The sequence below is a fragment of the Carassius carassius genome, chromosome 3 (assembly GCF_963082965.1).
Source record: "Carassius carassius chromosome 3, fCarCar2.1, whole genome shotgun sequence".
Taxonomy (NCBI): domain Eukaryota; kingdom Metazoa; phylum Chordata; class Actinopteri; order Cypriniformes; family Cyprinidae; genus Carassius; species Carassius carassius.
The window spans coordinates 25,753,991-25,777,014 of record NC_081757.1 but is presented as its reverse complement, the minus strand read 5'-3'; the positions used below and the strand labels follow the sequence as shown (position 1 = coordinate 25,777,014).

General features: G+C 37.8%; 1 protein-coding gene and 1 long non-coding RNA gene across 4 annotated transcripts in view; one reads left to right on the top strand and one right to left on the bottom strand.

Moving 5' to 3' along the window:
- Positions 1-23,024, top strand: part of LOC132114693 (uncharacterized) — a 77,929-nt gene that overhangs the window by 6,873 nt on the left and 48,032 nt on the right. The window lies entirely within an intron of this gene.
- Positions 6,626-22,773, bottom strand: lingo1b (leucine rich repeat and Ig domain containing 1b). 3 transcript variants are annotated; one of them, XM_059534424.1, is made up of 3 exons: positions 22,675-22,773; positions 22,044-22,145; positions 6,626-8,540 (listed from the first exon to the last, which is right to left on the bottom strand). In XM_059534424.1, exons 2-3 carry the CDS (start codon positions 22,053-22,055, stop codon positions 6,684-6,686), a joined length of 1,869 nt encoding a protein of 622 aa, XP_059390407.1. In that variant the 5' UTR covers positions 22,056-22,145; positions 22,675-22,773; the 3' UTR covers positions 6,626-6,683. The 3 variants fall into 3 exon arrangements, with proteins under 3 accessions (XP_059390407.1, XP_059390424.1, XP_059390414.1); XM_059534441.1 differs by having other exon boundaries at positions 6,626-8,537; XM_059534431.1 differs by lacking the exon at positions 22,675-22,773 and having other exon boundaries at positions 6,626-8,537; positions 22,044-22,646.

Here is a 23,024-nt window from a genome sequence, read left to right as displayed (position 1 = left end):
TCAGTAGTTCCATATTCATAATTGTTACCACATCTATTTACAGCAGTGGACGGGAGCCTTGGTCGACAAGCTATATATGGCTCTTTCTGTGGTTGCCTATGGCTCGGCAGCAGAAAAAAGTAAACCAAACAACTTTTCATCAGTACCTTCAATTTTTCATTACATCTTTTTTCATCAATAACGTCAAATCTGCCATTTTGTCAGACAGGAGAGTAGATTAAAGTCGGTGGACTTGAACTTGAAAAATGGTGTTTATTGATGTCTTTCCGCTGTTGAAACAAGAGACCTTTTGATGTTCATTGATGTTTATTTTGTGCTATAACTAGTAAAGAGCGATGATCGGTTCAAGTGCCACTTAAACTGATGCACTACAGCGATCTGTCATGACACATTAAAGAGCCACAAAATTGTATCTTTTGTTTGACAAAATTTTAAAACTGAGTCTTTGTTTCATACCAACAATAACCTGCTCTGTCTTGTCTGTCGGCGCATTCTCAGTTACCTCTTTGTTCTGCAATGTATTTCTCACTGTGTGAGAACATGATGTGTGGCGCGAGAGAGACACACAAACAGTTACTAAGGAGGTCAGGTCTTTGTGAAGGTGTCAATTTAATAAAAAATCCCCAAATTACATAGTTTGGATTGTTAAATAGTTTAACAATGCCTGTTTGTCATGTATACATCAACAAAACAAGCTCAAATGTCATAAGACAATGTAAAGTGAAACGGTAAATTCCCTGTCTTATTCATAAATCGGTTAAAAAATATATACAGAAGCTACTGTCTGTTTTCATTTCTGTTTTTACAAACATAAAATGGCTAAAAGAAAAAGACGACAAGCATTGCTCTTTACAGTCAGAATGGACAGACGAATTTGCATTTGTGGAGCGATCTGGATTGTCTTTTTTACATTTGAGCCCCTGCCCCTGAAGAACTCTCTGCACATCACTGCTCAAACTATCATCTGTCATATATCTCAGACACCCTGACTATTGATTTTTGGCATATTCAGACAGTCCCAACAATAGTGTTGGTGATTGCTCTTATAGAAAGTCACAGCAGTTGGCATTTTGGTATGGTAGTCCTCCCAATCATACCCAAGCTGGCATCAGAGGCCTGTCATCTCCGTATGCAGCACAGACACAGCTGGCAGCACCTATCAGAGAGGAAAAGCATATGAATTACTTGATTACTTACTGCTGTTAGCCACATGGGAGCGGTTCCATTAATTCATATTTCGCCTCCTCACTTAGTACTCTGCGATGGTTAAATACCACTTCAGCATGTTCATGGTTGGCAGTATCTCACTCTGTAATCTAATATAAGAGCCAATGTGCCACCTGTCTCCACTGGTCAATCGGGATGAAAACTGCTCTGCACTCAAGAATATAAGCGCACTGAAAGTGCATTTGATGGACATTATGCCCAGTGCATTACTGTGGAATGAGCTGTGTGATGCAAAAAGTCTCCCAGCAATGTGACATTTGTAGGGTTTCACACTGTGACAATAGGCTAATCTAAAGATCTAAAGATTGTGTGCATCCCTATATGGCTGTACAGATATAATTTCACGAGGTGGTGTTAGTTAATTACATCTGCAGAGTATGCTTTTTGCATACAACTGTGAATATAGTGCAAACTGTGATGGCCACATCACAAACAAGGGACTCTAATGAACCTATTTTGTTTAATGAGTTAGTCAAAAAGATACACAAAACAGTCTCTAACTCATCTGTCATTGTGCAAATTCCAATGGGAAGTAAGCATCCATATGGCATCTATGACCTCAACTTTATAAAATGTGCATATCCACTATTACATATTTCTTTATTATGAAACTTATTTAAACTACATACTAATAAATGGTACAATGTGTGTAATATATCACAGCAAAGATAAACTACTTGAATTCTTCATACACGTTTAGGTAACACTTACAGTAAGGTCCAACATGAACAGTTTGAATCTGACTCTCTGACTCTCTGAATCATTCAGAGGCATTACTGAATCCTCAGCGGACTCATTAATCACTGCAAGCATTTTCGTTATGTCCAATTTGAAAAAAAAAAAAAAACCTGTGTCTTAGTACTGAGGTTCGATTGTAACGTAATAAATTATATGGGAAACCTTGTACGAGAGTAAAACTGAGATTTTAATATTTATTTACAAAAAGGCAAAAAATGTTTTTGGTTGAACTTAATTTTAATTGTCTACTTTAGACATTTTACTAATAAGGAACTACAGGTTAACTAATTTATTGAAGTATCAGTAGATACTTCACTAATAGGTTAGGAATAGTGGAATAAGTTACTTACAGTTCATAGAATGTCTTTTTGGGGACAGTCAAATAAAGTGTTAATAATATTACACACAGTCTTCTAAATACTCTAATGACTGGTAGTTGACATGTAATTTGTAATTGGACTATCTAAATAAAGTGTTACCATATACCATATTACCATATTTCAAAAATCAGAGTGACATTTATATGGGATAAATACAAAGATGCTCACTACATTGACAGCTTTTTTCTCTTAAGGTGATCCTGACTGTAAAGTATTATGTATAGAGAATGTACAAGGAATAGTGAGCCCATGTGGTGAGCCTGTGACACCCTGATGAGTGCTATTCTCCTCCATCACACATACGCTTTGTGTCATTGGCTCTCAGCAGTGGCCAATCTGCCTGTAATTACTCTCCTCTGCTGCAAGGCTCTCTTCCTGCATCACCATGGCTAAACTGATTAGTAATCTAAGAGCTAAGTTTGATTGGTGAAGCTAATTTTTAAAGGAAATGATCACGCATCATTATTAAGTACAACAGCTGTATATAGAGTTTACACTGAGGGCTTGGCTCTAAAGGACACCAAACAGTGCAACTTCCATTATGTGACTCGTAGGTAATGCCTCAAGAAAAGTAACACAATTATGCCCTGTTTGCGAACATTACAGAATTACTCTACTTGATCCCAGCATAGGGGCTGCACTACAAATAAAACTATTCTGAGAGTGAGCCATTTTCCTTGCTGCTTTATGCATGAAGAGCAAGACCACAATGCCAGAATAATTCACTCTCTATACATCTACTCTTCCAAGGTTGATTTTTTTTTCTGTTAGCACCTCAAAGAAGTGAATAGCGACATAAAATCATACTGTCATTCCTTAATCTATATGTTTTGGCTGAGCTTTAGCTAATATTATGTATTTATAATTGTTCGCTTTAATTCTGTGCCTCATGCAGCATCCCTTCTACAGTTTATTAAGATTTCTTGAGATGTAGTAAACACTTAATCGTAGGCTAAACTGCTTTTAGTGCTGTATGCTGTTGCTCTGTGACTGCATGTCAACAGTTAAACAGACTGAAAAATATAAAATGGATAATTCAAAATGACCTTGACCGACACCTCCATATTTGATAAAAGCATATTTTTGATACAGAGAGGAAATCCTACTCATGAGTGATTTTTTTTTTTTTTTTTGTAATCTTTAAAGTTTAGGTTTAGATAACATTGCAATGATTACATTGTAACCTTATTTGACCAATCTTCTGTTTATCTTATTTTCAACCTTTATGTCATCATATACAATCTATATGAATATTTCAGTTGCAAGGGGTGACACTATTAACAACAACATTCTTTTGAATATACTAGAAAATTATATTGTTAGTGGAATTGCATTGGCATGGTTCAAATCATACTTATCTGACTGTCTGATTGTAGCAGTGAATTAAGAGGATTTATTTTGATTACAAGTGCAGTATGGAATACCACAAGGCTCAGTACTAGGACTTCTGCAACATGGTGTTAGCTTTCAGTGTTATGCTGAAATATTCAGCTCTATATTTCTTCTCTGCCTGAAAAAAAACATACCAATTTGAAAAGAAAAAACAGAATGCATAGTTTGATATTTTAAAAAAACTGGATGACTAGCAATTTCCTACTAATAAATTCTTCGGACAAAAAAACTCTGCATGTATATAATAAAGGTTCAACTTAATATGTGTGTGTAAAAACCATTAAAGAATAATGTTATAATTTAATTTGAGAAGGTTACTTTTACTCGTGTTAGAAATTACATATTTCCACCTCAGGCCCAAAGTATTGAATATCATACTTTTTTCTTCAATGGCCAATTCTTAAATATGAGGAAATAGTAGCTTCCTAAAACAATAATGCAGTGTTACTGTCTTACCTCTAAGCTCTACATTATTTCAGTCTCATCACAGAACTGCAGAAATTATGTACTTAGGTAGTGGGTAGTATCACTCTGGGTTTCTTGTACTAAATCACACTGAATCACATATTGAAAAACAGAAAATAATAACCCATGACATTTCCCTTTTAAAACATGATTTGTGGAACACCATTAATTGTTACAGAAAAAGAGGTTGAAGAAGGTGAACACAAAATTGACTAATGCAGGCCTTAACTGTAAAAATCATTGCACATTATTCACAGTCAATAGTTCTGTTTTTTTTTTGTGCAAAAACTGATCACTGGTGCGAGGTTGAAAATATAATAGAAAGTCAAATTCTGCAGCAGCAAGTCTAGTATAACATTATCTATCTATCTATCTATCTATCTATCTATCTATCTATCTATCTATCTATCTATCTATCTATCTATCTAATCGCACACTTTTTAACAAATCATATCATGATGCTTCCAACATTATATGTTTTCACTGATCCAAACCTGCATGTAGCCATCATCCTCTCACTGTAAGCCATATGAACAAGTTCTTTATAAGTCAGAGGCTTCATACAAGAATATGCTCCTCAAGATAAATGAAGTGGCATAATCTGACATAATTAAAGACTGGGCAGTTCCCTTCATCTGCATAACAGGAACACTTACATCACAAGACGTCATAGCTAATGAGTGTTAGTTTATCCAAACAGCCTCTAGGATTAACAAAATGCATGACCATTTTGTGTAACAGTAATCTACAAGTTACAGTGACAGAAAGCTTCATTATGATCAATTACAGTCAGACATGCACGTTGGTTTTAAAATATGTTAGTGTATTATTAATTAATTCAGTACACCATAAATTTGTATTGAAGCTATGAAATAATTACTGGATTACATTTTACAGGAAAATGCTATCTCAGTCTTTCTACTTGGAAAAAAAAAAATTAATTTAGTGCATTACCTGCCATTTATTTGTAAAATAGAAAACTGTTTCATAAGGACATTTAAACCATTTTTTTCCCTCCAAAAATTGTAGTAAAACCACTAGACGCAAGACCAAGTAGGCAGAATATATGAATTTCCAACAGAGAGAAAATAATCCTTGTCATCTTTTACATTTAAATTCATGTTGTATTTGCAAATAGTTTTTAAATATTTTAACCAACTTTGTATTAACTTGAATAAAAATTTTTTAGAGTAACAGCCTCTATTACCAGCTTTGTTCTTAATGGACATACCTCACTAAATATTAATTCTCTCTATTCTTTAATTTCAGGCATATGGAGTACACAACCTATAATTTTAGGTTTATTTAACACTTCAAATCCATTCTCACTAACGTCATGATGTGTTCTACCCATTAACACTGAAATGAGTGTTTACAGAGAAAAGATGTTTTTCAGAAAATGTTGAATAGTAATATGGTGTGTGAGGGAGAGCGGAGGTTTTAGGAGTACATTAGTGAAGCATCTCTATCTTCCTGTGTATCTTACCAGCTCTCAAGGTTTAATTCATGGAGCAGAGCAAAAGAAATAAGCAAAGACATTGAAGTATAAAAGCTTGTCATTTTAATATGTTTTACAGCCATCCATTGTCCCAAAATCAGCACTGTAAGTGTTTCAAGGGTTGTAGAACACATTTACCTACCGAGTAACTCCTGCCTCGTGAGAGTGGTAGAAAATGCATCATAGAATGGCAAATTGACGACATTTTGATGACTAAATCAATAAAATTGTAAACTTTTTACCAGTAGGTAAAAAAAATAAAATAATAATAATAAATAAAATAAACAGATCTGTCAGATGGATAGTAGTTTAGTGTAAGTACAACCACAGGTCCGATAGTTTTGTCATATGTTCAGTCAAAGCAAATGGCTTTAAATTCAAAGCTACATCTGGCTTTATGATACTATGTAAGCTGTCAAAATTGAAATCGCACCATCAAACCATATTTCATGATTAATACTTGACCTTTGAGATATTAATGATTGTCAAGCCTAATCAATAAATCATTTTAAACAAATTAAACTCTTATAAAGAGTTGGTAATGGACATTTACAGTGATTTATTTAGACCTATACACTTTGCATGTATCTAGATATTGCACATGCACTCCAGTAGGCTCAACAACCCATAACCTCTGATTGGCTGCATTCAACCACTGTATTGCCCAATGTACATCGAAATAGTTATGTACAGAAAAGAAGACAAAACCTCCTGATTCTGGCTTTCACACAAATTTCCACAGTACTATGTTTTTCAGCACTTACCCAAACAAGTACACAGATTTTTGAAAGCCTCAAATGGCCTGTCTGTTTTCCCTCTGAGGACACAATCCCTGCGTGATTGATCTGTACAGTCTATAAAAAAAATGTAAAAGGATTTTTCCAGGAACATTGTTCTTTTCACAATTCTGCAAGGGGTTCCAAGGTTAGTCAGTTGTCAAGAACACCTATTCACGTAATGCACACACAATGGCAATTAGTCTTTTAAATCATCTTCATACTGATCTTGTGAGATCCCTCAGTCGGGCTGTTTTCTCCATCTACTTTCCGTGGCACATACTCAATCTCGATGTTTGGCTTGGCATTGCCTTTCCCTCGGCTCCAGAGGAACAAGAGCACCAGACAGAACAGCACCACTCCGAGGAAAGAGATAAACCCCATGGTGGTAGCGATAATGAGAGTCTTCATATCAAAAGGAAAGGGATTTGTCGCACCAGTTCCATTGGCACTGTTATCATTGGGCAGGTTCGAGATGAAGGCAAAGGTCTTATTGGGCTGATGGGGCCAATTGGGAGAGTAGCTATGAACGTGTAGGTGAGCCAAACGGGTGTCGTTTCCTCCTGCATTGACGGCAATGCAGGTGTATGTGCCATTGTCTTGTATTTGGGCGTATCTAACCTCGAGGGTGCCATCTGGAGACACCGACAGCCGGCCAATGCTTTTAGTAGTGATGAATTGCTTTTTTGGAGACTGCCACATAATCATGGGAGCGGGGTCTCCATCTGCTTGGCAAGGAAATTGGACAGTGGTCCCCTCATCCACAAATCTATGAATGGCTTTGTGATCCCTGACCTTGGATTTCTGACAGGTGAAATAATTTGGTGGGAGAACATCCGGGAAGTCTTTGAATTCTTTACCCTGCAAAAACTCTGGCGATTCACAAGATGGCTGCTGGCGGTTGAAGTTAAGTCGCCATCGGCGGCGAAAGACCCAGAGGAGACGACAGTCGCATGCCAGGGGGTTGTCGTGAAGAGCCAGTGTCTCCAGGTTGCCGACAGAGTGAAAGGCAGATTCCTCTAAAGTGCTTAGACTATTGCTGGAAACATTGAGAACCCGAAGGTAGTTGAGTCCTCTGAAGGAATAAGGCTCAATGCTGACTAGCCGGCCCCCAACCAAGTGAAATGCCTGGAGCCTCAGCAAATTGTGCATTTTGTTGCCCTCCACAACCTTGATCGGATTGAAGGACAGGTTGAAAAAGCGAAGGTACACCAGGTGCTGAATGGCCTCATAAGGGACGGCAGTGAGATTGCAGTTTGTGATGCTCAAGGTTGTGATGTTAAGTCCATGGAGGGACTTTGTGGTCAAGGTTTCTAAAAATGGCCAGTTTGCTATCTCTAAGACTTTGAGTCGATAGAGCCTCCTGAAGGAAAAGTCTCGAATGATGTTGATGTTGAGATGCCGCAGCCTGAGGTTCAGCAGGTTGTGAAGATGACTGAAGGCCTCTGTTGGCACAGAGGTCACGTTGCATCTTTCCATAGTGAGTTGCTCTAGGCTGCTGAGGCCATGAAAAGCTCTGTGAGAGATGAAGACCAGGTCGTTGTCCCCCACCTCCAGTTCTTTCAGGTTGTAGAGATCTTGAAACATGTTGTCCAACAAAATGACAATTTTATTCTCACTAATATCTAATCGAGTGAGGTTACTGAGGCCAGTGAAAACACCCAGCTGAATCAACTTCAGCTTGTTGTTGCGTAGCCCCATTATTCGCAAACCAAGGAGGTTGCTGAAGGCTCCTGGTTCAATGACGGAAATGATGTTCTCGTTGAGCTGTAGCTCTTCCAGGTGTTGATAGTTGAGGAATTCCTCCGGGTTGATGGCTTTCAAACGGTTCTTGCTGAGATCTAACAGCCGTGTGTCAGTGGGAATTCCCTCGGGGAGGGTGATCAGCTTCCGCCGATGGCACACAACTGAGCGCTCTTGGGCACTGCACTCGCATCGAGAGGGGCAGCCAGTGGCAGAACCGGACAGCACGGTACCCAGCATCAGGATGAGAATGGGCTGCCAGCACGCCACCAGGTAGCTGTGCCCACTTGCCTCTCTGGCCACCATTTTGATGGTAACCTGCTGAGAAAAAGGATAGAGAGAGATTGGGTTTCATTCCAAGGAAGAGAAAGGCAAAAGAACTGAGAGACAATCACATTGCCTCTTAAAATAGCAAGAGATGGTTTTGGAGAAAATGCTGACGCTTGAGAAATGTAACAGACTACTGCACTGGAACATGCTGCGTAAAGGCAACTCATAGCTTTGATTAATGATATAACAGAGGCATTAAAAAGTAAAAGATTGTTTGAGAAAAAGAAAACAACCATAAACAACACTGACCATGAAGACGAAACAGCCAGTTTATAAGGCAGTCCTATAGGGGAGATATAAGTATATTGGCTACATTTACAGTGGAACAATTTTGTTCTTAAAGGGTTAAATCCAAATCAACTTTGACTTACACTTTTTTACTGTGCATAAGCCCTGAACCTTCAAACTTGACTTCCCAAATTGATCGAGCAAGCTCAATTTCAATCTCACAGCCACTTTCAACTGTGTGCTTTGATGGAGATCTTGGTTTAGGGCTTGTGAAGGGACTTGTGAAAAACTGACATGAAGGAACTCAAGACACACATAGGACTTGCCAAAATGACACACGAGTAACATTCCATGAGACACGAGGTTGCTAATTAAACTAGTCAAATACAAATCATGTTAAGTACACAGGCCAACTTTAATAATTGATTAGGTAAACTTTAAGTAGCTCCCATTTGTGAAGCAAGTGAAAGTGACCCAGAATTAAATATTTCTTGCATCAGTGAATTCACATACATTTATGCAAACTCAGAGGATGCATTATGATATTATTTAGGTTCAAGAGTAGAGTGCATATTTTAACACAACTTGTATTTACACATTTGCAGTATCATATCTCAAGGGTAGCCATTATTTTTTTTAATATATTTTACTTAAAAAAATATAACTTCCCCAAACTATAGTGTTCTCTGAGAGAAAAGTAGAACACAACTCAAAGCAATGTGAAGCTAGGGGGACTTTTGAGGTCTGGTGCAAATAAGACATTCAAAAATACATAGACAATAGGCTCATATGAATGCATCAATCATTAAAAGATTGTGGTCTTCACTCGGAAACAATCTTATTCCTTAAAAATGATGATTCCGCTATGTCTAAACCTTTGAAATTACAATCACATGGGAATTTTTATACCTCATCCAGGGAGAGTTATGAGTTGCAAACAATAACGAAATAATAATGAAAGTATTGCATCTTAAATTCATTTAAATTAATGCATATTTTTAAATAGACTCATTTATGGCATTAAATAAAACTTTAGCCTACATATTATTTTATTTGTTTATCTAATGTTTTGTCTCAAAATCATGGGAGAAACATGATCTCTATTCTAAAAATAAAATATCCAGATACATAGCTTAAATTATCATTTATTATAATTATAACATTACAATGTCAGTTTTCATCCAGTGTGCCAAGTTCTGCAAACCAACAACCCACCCCCCCACACACACACCCTGGTCCCCCTTTCTTTTGGTCCGTTCCGATCCATGGCTCAGACTATTTTGATCAAATGAAACTGCAAAGAGAGGTGAAAAAAGGCCTAGATGCAGCCATCTGTCTAATGCATAGTTTTGCTGATTCCAATTCTGATTGTCTTCAGGTGTGTCAGAAATGTGTAACAAAAGAAAATATTCTTTTGAGTTCCGGCGTGAAATAAAGGAAATGGTTTCAGCGATAACGGTTTCATATTAGTGCTCCTCAGCTAGATCAAAAGGGCTGTTATTGTCAAGGGTGCTTAATCCCTCGTTTATCTATCGAGTGTGATCTGCATACAGTTGTGGAGCAAGGCGATCAGGGTACTGTGAGAGAATTACTACATCGATTAAACGACTCGTGTGGCATGAGGAGCTGTGAGGGTGAAGGTCATGACGTAAACAGAGCTGCCAAGAACGGGATGTTTTAATCACGCTGAATCTATCACTTTCTTCCCCGGCTGAACAGGCATCAAGCCTCTGGAGGCATAGCAGGATTGTTTAAACTGTTATTATGTGTGACATCTCCTGCAATGCAAATTTCTGTTCAATATGCATGGCTCCCAAATATCTGCCAAACAACCACCTTTGACCTTTGACTATAATTGGGAGAATTTGTCTGAGGAGAGAACAGGTCAAAGGTGTTGGCTCATTAAAATTATTGACAAATTTGCCTGGTGGTTTTAAACAAGCAAACAAAAGCAGATGGAAATCATTTTAAAATTATGGTAGGTCTGCATGGTGTGATCACAGTTTCCCTTATTAAACATGGCCGTTGCTTCCAATATAAAAAAAATCTTATTTTGTTTACTGTTGTGGTGTCACATAGCACTCCCACAGGAAGAAATTAGCTCGGCTCATGGGCAGAAATATGTACCTGTTTTACCACTGATATAAAAGCAAACTGTAAACATTTATGCTGTTATTTCTTGGCCTGCAACTTGTAAATGCTTGCCAGTGGGCAAAGTGAAAATTATGATAGTTTAAATAAAAAAGAAAAGCCAAAAAGTGTAATTATCATTTAGCACAAATGCTGTGGCTGATTTCTGTTTCTTCTTCAAGATCTAAATGTTGCATTACATACACACACACACTTCCATCTTTTTTCCAAATCACTGTAACCTTTGTTTTAGCCCAAATGCTAAGGTATGCAAATGCTTTAAAACTAATTTGGCCCCGAGTGGTCAACTGATGGCAATTGAAAAGCCACAACACAAAGTGTTGGATTTATAATCCAATTAAAAGATTAAATCATCGCTCAGAAAGCCCCCATTCTGTAAACATACAAATCGAAGTCTGTCAGGTGACTATGAATAATGTATGAAGAAGGAAAAAAAAAACTGCTTCTATCTGTTGCATTGCTGGAATATTGCATTGACGTAGTAATTCTCAAAGTAGTAAACTCACTCACATGGTCAATAGCTCACCGTTTTAGTCAACAATCCCGCATTAATTTCCATGCAGAGAATTGTGTCTTTAAAGGCATATCTACCTCAGGGCCGTTCCTGGCATGCAATAAATTCAGATGGAAATGTGCTCCACCAAGCAGCACACTTGTATTAAATTCTTAAATTTGAGCCAGTTCTGTAACAAGTGTAGTGCCCCCTGCCCTCTTAAGATGGCCTGACCCAAGCTCTATCTATTTCTTAATCAATAGAATAAAGCTACGCTAGTAATAACCAATAGGTAAATTCAATATGAATAAGTACAGATCTTAATACTCAATGTACAATATGAATACACAGAATAAAATAAACAATGTATCCCCTATGGAAATGTACCCAAATCGATGATTTTCAAAAAACTTTAACGTGTCTCACTCATAAACTCATAAAGTCAACTCATAAAGTGTAAATTCACAGTGAAATATTAAATTCAGTAACTCACTTAACACCCAGTGCACTGATAACCAAATTATAAAGTCTCACAGTGAATATTTTCCAAGCAGAGGGTATAAAGTAAAGTCTTATGAACTGTGACAGTAAAATGGTAATACGATTTCAATAAACAGATTGTAAACCAATGTGGGCAGTAGCACCCCACTGCGAACACAAGATATGGGGTGGAGATTGTATGGAATTACATTTGGTTCATTAAAAATGAACGCAACTTTATAAAACTGAACGTAACTTTTTCAGAAACTATCAAAAATATGCCATTACAAAAGAAGAAAAACACAATGAAAATGAAAAAAAAAATGAACTCAGTTTAGAAATGTAGCAGGCTCTTCAAATATGCCTCATTCTTTGTTAATGTTTTTCAAAGATTCGTTTTCGCTAATCGTGGATTCTGAATGCATTGCCACAAATTTCGCTTATGCTTTGCAGTTTTTCGTTTGGTGTTTTGACACAAACCTCTCATGGGGGCAGGCTTAACAGTGATCTACTCTGATTGGATAGCAAGCTTTTGATGGACAATTGCTCTCTGACCGGGAAGTACAGACGCCACTCAGTGGTGCGCATATTGGAAAGCTCTCGTGGATGTGGTGATTTGTATTACTAAATATGTAAATAATATTTACGTTCAGTTTTATAAAGTTTCGTTCATTTTTTTTGAAGCAAATATAATTCCATAAGATTGGTAGGTTTAGGGGTGGAGCTCTGGGAGATGGGTAGCCTTAGGGGTTGAGATGTATGAGATCTTACTTGAGAAATCAAGTAAGGAGCCATTGGCTCTTATAAGGAAAAAATGTAGGCGCCAAATAATTTATTTTAGGTGCCACAGAATGAACATGTTTTATTTATTTTATTATTATTATTATTATTATTATAATTTTGTTACATTTTAACATTTCAATCATACTATCATGTGTTAATGTCTCATCTTTTCTTGACTTTATCAGCATTTTAATCCACCTTGTAGATGACCTGGGAACTAAGGTTCACTTAAAGTGGGAATTAAATGTCTTTTCCAACTTGAAATATAAAGTCACAAAGAATTATTCAGTACAAATCTGTATCTTTACAAATATCATGGACTATAAGAATAACTTGGTCACTGAGCGTAGTTTATAGTCACTGAGCTCCTCCTCAATACATCCTGTAAATGTTGTCATACACTCTTTAAAAATAAAGTTGCTCACAGTGTCATAGAACCTTTTTTGTCTAAATGATTTCATAAAGAACCTTTAACATCTGAAACTCTCTTATTAAATAGCCTACCTTTTCAGAGGCGTTATGCCCATTCAAAGGGAGGGGGCACGTGCCCCCTCTGATTTTTGAGCCAAGTGGATTTTGAATGCAGTTTCTAAAAGACAAAAAATTGCCGATTAATATTGTCTATATTTGATACAATCAAACCGGTGTGATTAGAACGTTCAGTGCATCTTACCATTGGCTGCTAAATTCAAATCTGATGTCAGCTGCGCTGAGCCAGAGACACGCGTTTTTACAGCACTGCGCATTAAAACCAATCACACACGATTCTGTTGAACTTATGAATGCTATGGCCAATCAGAGGTGTTTTCCGATGGGTCATCGCTAAGGCTGGTGCTTCACTCGTTTGCTGACTGGATACCTCTTTCTGTCGAATTCTCTCATCAGAAACAACAAAGTGCAGATTTGTGTACGAATCTGTAAGTAAGATATTGATTTCACACTGTAAACAGCTTCAGTGATTTAAATGGGAGTGATTGAACTCTAGACTGTCTGTGAAAATGTTCTTTGATAATGCAAATGTTCTTTGTTCTCTTTCTGTACAATGAAAGATAAGTACCCTAACTTACAACGTTTTTATTCACATTAACTTACAATGTTAAATTCAAATTTAAACACAAAAGTATTAAAAATATGTTATAACACGACACCCATATCTGTTAGCCTACTTAAAGGAAAACTTTTCAGTTTTTCCATATTCCACTATGTTCTTCCCTCAACTTAGATGAGTTGATGCGTACCTATCAGTGCGTGCACTCACTCACTGTAGCGCGCGGCGCCAATATACTAGCGTTTAGCTTAGCACCATTCATTCCTTAGGATCCAAACAGGAATAGAAGCTACTACAGTACCAAACACTTCCATGTTTTCCCTATTTAAAGACGGTTACATGAGTAGTTACACGAGTAAGTATGGTAACACACACACACAAAAACATTATGACTATAATGTATGGCGGAAGAGCACTTAGCAGCACTTCGACCTCGGCGCAGCAATATCATCACTCCTGAAGTGTAGTCAGTAGATTACATTATTAAGCTATTTGACCATTGCATATTAACTAACATTTTCAATTGTAGGTGAGAATCTTTATATTTCATGATATAGTTAATGCGTTTGGGAATGTTTCAGTTAAAAATAAAACAAATAAAACACAGGCTAAGTGCTGTGGCTGCTGTGTGTCACATGAACCCCCACCCCCCAAACCGTGCCCCATCAAAAATAATTAGTGCTTGACGCCCCTGCTTCTGATGTTAATTCATGTTCAGGGCTCGACATTAAGGTTTGACATGAGCTTGTCCTTCGGACAAGTAAATCAACCATTTACTTTTAAAAAAGTTACTTGTCCGGGGGAAAAAAAAGGGAGAAAATGTTTTTTTTTTTTTTGCCACAAATGTAAATTATTCTGAAGCAGTCTTATCAGTGCTCTATCAGATATTACTTTAATCAGCATATTTTTTATATCTGCCTTAAATTGTTTGCTGTTACACTTTTTAACTTTATGAAGGACAATATTTTCCTAAACTGATTAAAGGCACATGTCTCCATTTACATTGAATTCTTACATGTGGTCAATAGCCTACATTAAGTTAGAATAATAAGACACTATGGTTGTTACTATTCAAATGAAATCATTATCAACAAACTTCATCTGTCCAAATGTATAAATAATGTTATTAGATTAATGTTTTACTTTTTTGACATACAAATATGAAAAGTTGGAAAAATGCAATGATACTTTTAAATATGAAATTAAACCACTGGTAGGTGGTGGCAAGTCACTGTCTTAGTGACTGAATCATTGAATCAACCGATTCGTTCAAACGGCTGATTCATTCTATAAATTAGAGTAACCGTTTTTATAAATGGCTCACGGAATCATTGACTCATTCAAAAATGAATCTCTACCACTTGCCCGATCGTGCCTGCTGTATTAAAGAGCGCCAAAAAATTTATTTATTGTATTGTAAAAAGTAACAAAACACAAAGCTTTTTGCGATTACTGGAAGAACGCTTAAGCATACAGTTGGTGGTTGCCATTGACTTCCATAGTAGGAAAAAATACTATGTAAGTCAATGGCAACCACTTACTGTTTGATTACTAGCAATCTTCAAAATATCCTTTTTTATGTTCAGCATAAGAAAGCAACTCATACAGGTTTGGAACGACATGAGGGTGAGTAAATGATGACAGAATTTTCATTTTTGATCTATCCCTTTAAATCTAGCGGGTCTGTTGTTACTTGTGTTGCGATTTCAGGTAGTGACGATCAGAGATCAGCAGAGTTTACACATCATGTTTCGGTAACAGTACGTTTGGCTATTTTAAAATGAAAATTATATTTCAACACACTCTTTTAAGGGAAACTCATCTACTTTGCTGTGAAGCTACTTTTAGCTTATATAAGTATATAAATATACATATATAAACTTTCCTGATAAGGGGGGTGCACAAGCGAGAACATCTTTATCGTCATAAATTTACCATTCCCTCAAAAGCAAACTAAATGTGCAGTTGTTTACATTAAAAGCGTAATGTGTTTAGTATATGCATCAACATTCCCATTTTAGAACGGCACTAAGCATTCTCTTTGTTTAATAATTACTACCCAACATTCAGTCACACGACAGGCTGTGCGCCGTCTAAAGCGAGTTGCTCTCCCAAGATCTTTGCGGAGGAAATTACATTTTCTCCTCTGTTCTTTTCCCTCAGTAACAGGGGAAGGTCATACCCATTCAACCCTGCCCGCTAGCTCGAAGGGAAGAAATAAAGTGTCAACCACAAGTTTATTTTAACATAGTGCTCCTCTGAGAACAGGACCCTCAAATGTAATGCCCTATTTTGCCATTTTGCAACATCCACTGTAACTCAAACTCAACATGGCCTGGGTTTGCAGAGGAGAAATTCAGAAGACTGTTGATCAGTCGAGTTTAATCAGGAAATAAAATATGAGCAAGTTAATTGAAAAGTCAATTTCCGGTTCATACTCAAAGGGTCTGCCAACACGCTTTTCAATTATCTGTTGTCAGCAGGTGGGAGGAATTAGCAAGGCTTCCTTCTCACAAGGTGTCCGCCGACTGATGCCTCCTTCCTTTCCTAATGGAGGACTAGATCTCTTTTAGATTACTGCACCTTCCCAACACTCATGAAGTTAATAAGTGTTGCGCTTCAAAGATTTGTCCTCTTCTTCACTATTTGTTACTTTCAGGGATATCTGTCAAGCTAGAGAGCAAAATCAATTCTGCCTCCAACGTTGGAAAACGGAGCTATTTATCTGTTTAAGCTAGAGACCCTCACGGAGAAATTAATGTTTAAGGTTGAAGCTCTGAACAAATATGAGGATTTACCTGTCAACAAAAAAACAATACAAAAAAAATGTTTTCCACAAATGTTTTGTTTCGAGGCAAATTACACAGACGAAACCAAACACGTCCATCATGGCGGTATCGAGATTTATCGCCATCTGAAACCATAGAGGATAGCTTTCAGTTGAATTGATTTTATATTTTCATGTTACTCCGCTCATGTTTTTGAGTCCTCACAGGATGATATTCTGTCTCTCCCACTCACGTACAAATGTAATTCAACCCAAAGGTCCATCTTCCTGCTCTCTCTCCCACTCTATCCCCTCTGTTTCATCCTGGCTATAACCTTGAGAAAAAATATCACGTCGGACCATCTACGCAGTCTTCTTATTTTCTCTCCCTATTCACCATCGTACTTCTGACCTTGCCAGTAAGCTTCTGCTTGACCAAACAAGACAAATAGGCAAAGCTCGGGAGTGACCCACTTGCACATTTCTGTTTATTTTGGTTTTATAGGCTAAAATAAGAGTTTCAATTGACAAAATATATATCATATTGTACTTTTGGTCATAATAAAACAATACTTTCAAAACACAACAGTGTTTAACTAGAGAATATAATGTTTCTTCTTCCTACATTTGTGCTAACACATTTAAATTGCACTGGGTTTACTTCAGTTGGAATGGTTTTCTCTCTATGCACATTAAACACACTCCTGTTGTGGCAAATAAGTGTTTCAGTCAGGGATTTAGCTTCTAGTTTAGATAAAACAGTCATGAAACAACATGTTTTAGATAGTAATTAATACCTTGTTTTGATCTCCAGAGAGTTAAAATGTGGGGGAGAAAAACCATTTCAGTTGGGCTTTTGTGCTTTTTATTAACAATATTATATCAAAGAAAGAATGATTTGTTAATGGTGTGGTGATTCATCATTGTGTATTTTTTTATTTTTAATTTTTGAATAAAACGTGTTATTTATTGTACCATAGTGAGTGAAAACAGATTAAATACAGATTTTTTTTTTTTTATTAAATACAGATTAAAATTTTCTAGGCTTTAGAAACTTTAATTCCAGTTAAATTAAAATTCATGATTCATAAATCATAACACCAAACTGTAATCCTGTTTATAATATTTCAAATATTTCACAAATGAAGAAAATTTATTGAGAGAAATATTGAAAATAAGCATCGTTTTGAGGTTAACCACAAGTAAAAACTATTTGCAGTCACAATTATAAAATGTTTCATTTTACTTTGATTTTTATTACATTCTTTCAGAGAAGGATAAAATAATGATTCATTTGTGCCAGCAAATAATACCACTAAGCATAATGTTTTATAATAAGCACAACAGTCTAATAGAAAGCTACTGTGAGTTGAAAGTAAAGCGAATGTAGAGTGCAGCAACTAATTGGCTGTACTGGCCTGAGGGAGTTCATTTTGTTCCTTCTTCCAATCTATTTATTCATCATCCCGTTCCTTCTGCCTGTCACTCTCTCTTTTTTTCCCTCTCTGGCATCCCTGATCACACTGCACACATTTCATGGTATGAAGCAAATCAGTGGTTAACAGCTATCTAAATATTCTCAATACATAAATAGTTATCTGCAAAATTGCTGGTAATTGGCTGTCTGCTCTCATGCAGTCTGCTTGTGAAATGGCATGGGTGAACCATTCGTTATACAATTCATTTATACCCTGATCTTAAGAACTTTTATGCAAAGAAATATTTTATGGATACAGTTGTGACAGCTAGAGTCACATTCATGGGATCACTGTGTTGTTTGCAGAGTAGAATCAACCAGTGTTTTTACTCTTTATTTTTATTTGCTTTGAAATATATGTTGGTCAGTAATTGTTATAGGCACAACTTATTAGCAAAGTGGAGTAAAAATGAAATAGTCTGTTTAGAAATATATCTGGATGCTAGGTCACTGAAAATATTGTAAAGGCCACCCGAGTTGTGAGTGGCAAATCAAGTTGCTACCATTCATCACAACATAAGCAGGTGTCTTTATCGGTATTTACAACAGCACTTAATCAGTGAGGACCTGAGCCAAATCAATAATCAGCTCTGCTTGCCCCATACATTTGTCTTCTTCCTACCCCACACAAACAACTTTGTATACCAAATCAGCTTGGGTTTTAAGCCTACGGATTTAGCATTCAAAGCAGAGACGTATCTTCCAACTGTTTGTTTCCATTTGACTCCTCTCTCTTGATCTTGTTTTTTGATGACAGTAAGATTTAGATCAAAGCCCAAGGTTTGGAAAGCTACATTTCACTAAAGGAAAAACTAACATGAACCTTGATGTCGAAACATAGGGAACTCTAGACTTATTGAAGCGAGAATGTCAAGCACTACGCTGAAATTTATACCAATCAAACAAAAGCTATGACTAAACTGTCAAAATGAGGCTTTTGCATTAAGAAGAGTATTATATAGACACTATATGGAATTGAAAGTAGCATGCTGATACAACACAAATATATATATATATATATATATATATATATATTTATTTATCTGAATACATATTCTCCATGATTTTCCCTCACAGCTTGGCACTCTTTTACTCTAACAGCATTTAGAAGAGAAATCCAAAGAGAAAATGAAAACCGGTATAAAAAAAAAAGACCAGGAGCAACCTTCTTTGTGCCAACTGGTGGCCTGGAAGTTTCATGCTATCATAAATTGAGACATGATTTTTCAAGTCCAAGCAAGGTTGAGATTAAATATTAGTCTTCTTACTAACTGCCGATGGAGCAATGTGTGATGCTTGCAGTTTAAACAAGCATCCTTCAAGGGCTAGAAATGAAACAGATGCACTGCATTACTGTCTCTTACTCTTGACAATAAAACACATCCATTCCTTGTAAGCGGCATCAGCATGTGCCCACCCATCAGCCAGCTGAAGCATTATAGGTTATTTCAGCTCATGGTCTGGCTAAATTTGCAAAGCTATGGCTGCTGTCAGTTACCTTGTCATGGCGCGAAGTCTAATTGGGCCCAGTCCCATGTCAATCCTCCCCTCAGCTTTCCGGCAACGGTTAATAATAATTCCATAAAGTGTTTTTCATTCCTCATTAATGCTCTTGAGATTCACTTTAAATTCACCACTACCAGCAGGCAAAGCTGGTAATTACTCCAACCGCTCTTCCTCTTTTAAACACAGGGCTCTTTGTTTTGGGTTTAATTGAAACAAAAGTAGAGAGAAAATGTGGAGAGAATATAGGACGACCGTAATGCCAAAAGCAGTCTAGCTCAAACCGTGCTCCTTGGAGTTCTTTATCAATAGTTCTATTAGAAAGGAGCTTATCTCACAAAATTAGCCATGGGATAATCACTCTCGAGCTTTCTGAATTATGTTAGCATTGTTCCTCTGACCAGCACTCCATCCGAGGCTAATAATTTGATTAGTCTGACTGATATGATCAATGATATCTTCCTCTCGTCTTTCTCAAGGCGCAAATTTACCCATCAGCAAACACCCAGATGATCGGTGGAGATACGAAAGCATCGCTAAAGACAAGTAAACATAATTTTAATTCACGTAACTCTTAGAAACGCGGTAGCAAGAAAGGAAAGCATAGGCCTAGTCTCGTATTTTTTTACTTTATACATAAAGCTGTTATGATTAAATTTTAATGGGAGAGTCTGCTGCAGAGAAGCGACTCTGTGACCTTCTGAATACATTTGTGGGAGGCTGGAGTGAGTTTGCACTGTCTGATATGCCACTTGGTCGCCTCTCACAGCAGCCCCTCACTGGCTTTCCCGCCATGTACAGCCCATTTCAATAGTCCCTCATTTTGTGTGACAGAAACAAACTGCTGCGCTGATGGCGTCCGATTCTTCACATCACTCCACAATGAGGACAAACGCACATCCGGTCTGTCCACCGTGGCCGAAAGCAGGCCCTCACTCACTGCTTAAAAAAGTGAATAGAAGAGAATGAATAGGGAGGCAGAGAGGGATGTGGCAGGTTCACAATCGGATTTGAATTTCAATGATTTTTGGGATTTGGACCCTTTTTTGTGCTCAGGCTGTATCATTCACAAAAGCTGTGAAAACACGAGGTCTGACAGGCACAGGCTCTAATCTATGTGTGAACGCACAGCACAAGAGCGTGAGGTGATGCAGTTCTCCTGTAGCACTGCCTTATCTTGTTTCATCTGTTGTTTGTTATCAGACTGCAGCATTATCATAATGGCTATTACCATCAGCTGAGAATCTGCTCAATGAGGAGATTGCCTTTTTACACAACCGCCAGCATACCGAAACATATCTCAATTTATAGGCTGTTTTATTTGTATCACTATTCGGTGCTAGATTTTCAGCCACGGCTCTTGTATTTTGGCCTGGATTTCTCCACTGGCAGCTACATTATCTTCAAAATTTGGCCAGGATACTGTTGCCATGCAGTTGTTTCATGTTCCCATCTTCCTACCCAACACAAGCCTATATGCATATTGCAGATGCATTGTGTTTTGATGGATAACCCTGTGTTCGGGGGGGAGAACAGCAGAAGGAGGTTTTTGCAGAGCACATGGTGTCTTGGATTTGAATCTGAGAATTAGCTCACACCTCATGTGAAAATTATTGGACTGTGTATATATTAAGGTGAATAATAAAAAATGTATCTTGGTTTTACAGATGTATACTGACAATGCACCTTTACATAAGAAACTATGGATCTGACAGCTGTAAAGGATGTACCATTGAGAACACTAAGATAGCATGAATCTTTGATGCATTCAGTAAGACTCCTCTTAATGTATTTTTGACAGCCTGCCAAGATTAAGAAATTAAGTGTAATGTTGTTATTCCTTTAAACGCCACATTAGCTGCAGAGGAAGTTGCTTCCAAGCGGTAAAACAGGGAGAGAGGAAAAAGAGAGCAAGAAAGAGAGAAAATTAGTGAGTGAGTGAGTGAGTGTGTGTGTGTGTGTGTGGGTGAGAGAGAGAGAGAGAAAGAGAGAGGGAGAGAGGAAAAGATGAGAGAAATAGGCTCTATAATGAGGACTGTGCATTAAAGACTCAAACGCGTCAAAAGCAAAACACTATTTTCTTCCATAATGCATCTTGCAAAATAAATATCATTGAGCAATAAACCATGACAACAGCACCAAAAATACACTCAGAAGTCTCGCATATATTCAATCATACACCACAGACAGCATGTATCAACCTGACCATATAGAAATACTCAAAAAAGATGAGGAAGGAGGGTGGGAGTGAGATTTTCTTTCTTTTTCTTTTTTATTTTTTTTTAGAAACATTGTGCAGATGAAAACATGCATGCAAGCCCACACAGCCAGATATTAATTTGTAGCAAATTACCCCCTTCTTGTGCAATGACAGTCTACGGTATTAGGTCCCGTGTCTAGTTCAGAAGCATTATTCAGCATCTTTTCCTCCGGAGCCTCTGCCCTATCCTTCTCAGACACATTACCCCCCTGAAAATCCCAATCTTGTCTCCCTCTTTCAGACCTTTGCAAATTCTTAGAGTTCTCGAAACGCTTATCTGGCACTGAATGCAAACTGCTCTTACCAGAAACGTCATGCGGTGGAGTCTAAATTTGGCAATTCCATTCTGCCAGAGTGCAGCTTAGATCCGAATCGCTCCAGAGTGGCAGGGTGGCACACAAGAGGCCTTTGAAGAATTTCATGAGTGAGAGGGAAAACAAAAACGGCACACAATTCCTCAAAGCAAGCAAGGGGGTTCAGAAATTTCTCAGAGTGTGGAGCACGAGCAGCTACAGTCCCCAGAATGCGTGAGAGTCTGTCCCAGGCATGCATGTAAACAGGAGTGCACCCGCTCACATACATGCCATACCCAGCAGAGTGAGAGATGGAGCGTGAGTGAGTGAGGGAAGAAAGATGGAGAGGGAGGAGTCGACGCTGTGCAAGGTGGAGGGAGGAGCTGTGGCGCATTGAGATGGAGAGATGGAGGAAACGGAGGGAGCGAGGGAGGGGGAGAGAAAGCCTAAGACTGGCAGGCAGAGATGGATAAGAAGTGAGAAGGAGGGGGGAGGAAAAGAGAAGCGGCACAAAGCTCATAACAGGGACAATGTAACTAATGAAATTCAATTCTGCTGTTCTTTAGACCGACTGTAGCGGGAAACAGGAGCAGGGACAGAGGGATGCCGGGGTGGGGGGTTGTCCCAGAAATTTGACTATACCTTTGTGAAACCAGTCTCTACCTCTCCGTCATCCTGTCAGAACACAGCAATTAATGCTGGGCTTTTATGCAAAAGGCAGCGTTCGTCAAAAGCTACTGGGAGCTGCAATGTGACAAATGGATGACTCATGGAGGTAAACAGGCAGGGTGGATAAACAACAGCCAATGGAGAGAGAGTGAGCGAGAGCCGGAGACACAAAATGGAGAGAGAGAGAGAGAGAGAGAGAGAGAGAGAGAGAGAAATGAGGAATTTGTCCGAATGGGCTGAGTCTGCTTAGCCAATCGCAATAGTGAACTGCAAGGTCAGTCTATGGGGGATTCGCCCTGCGGGATAAAATCAGGTGTAAATCC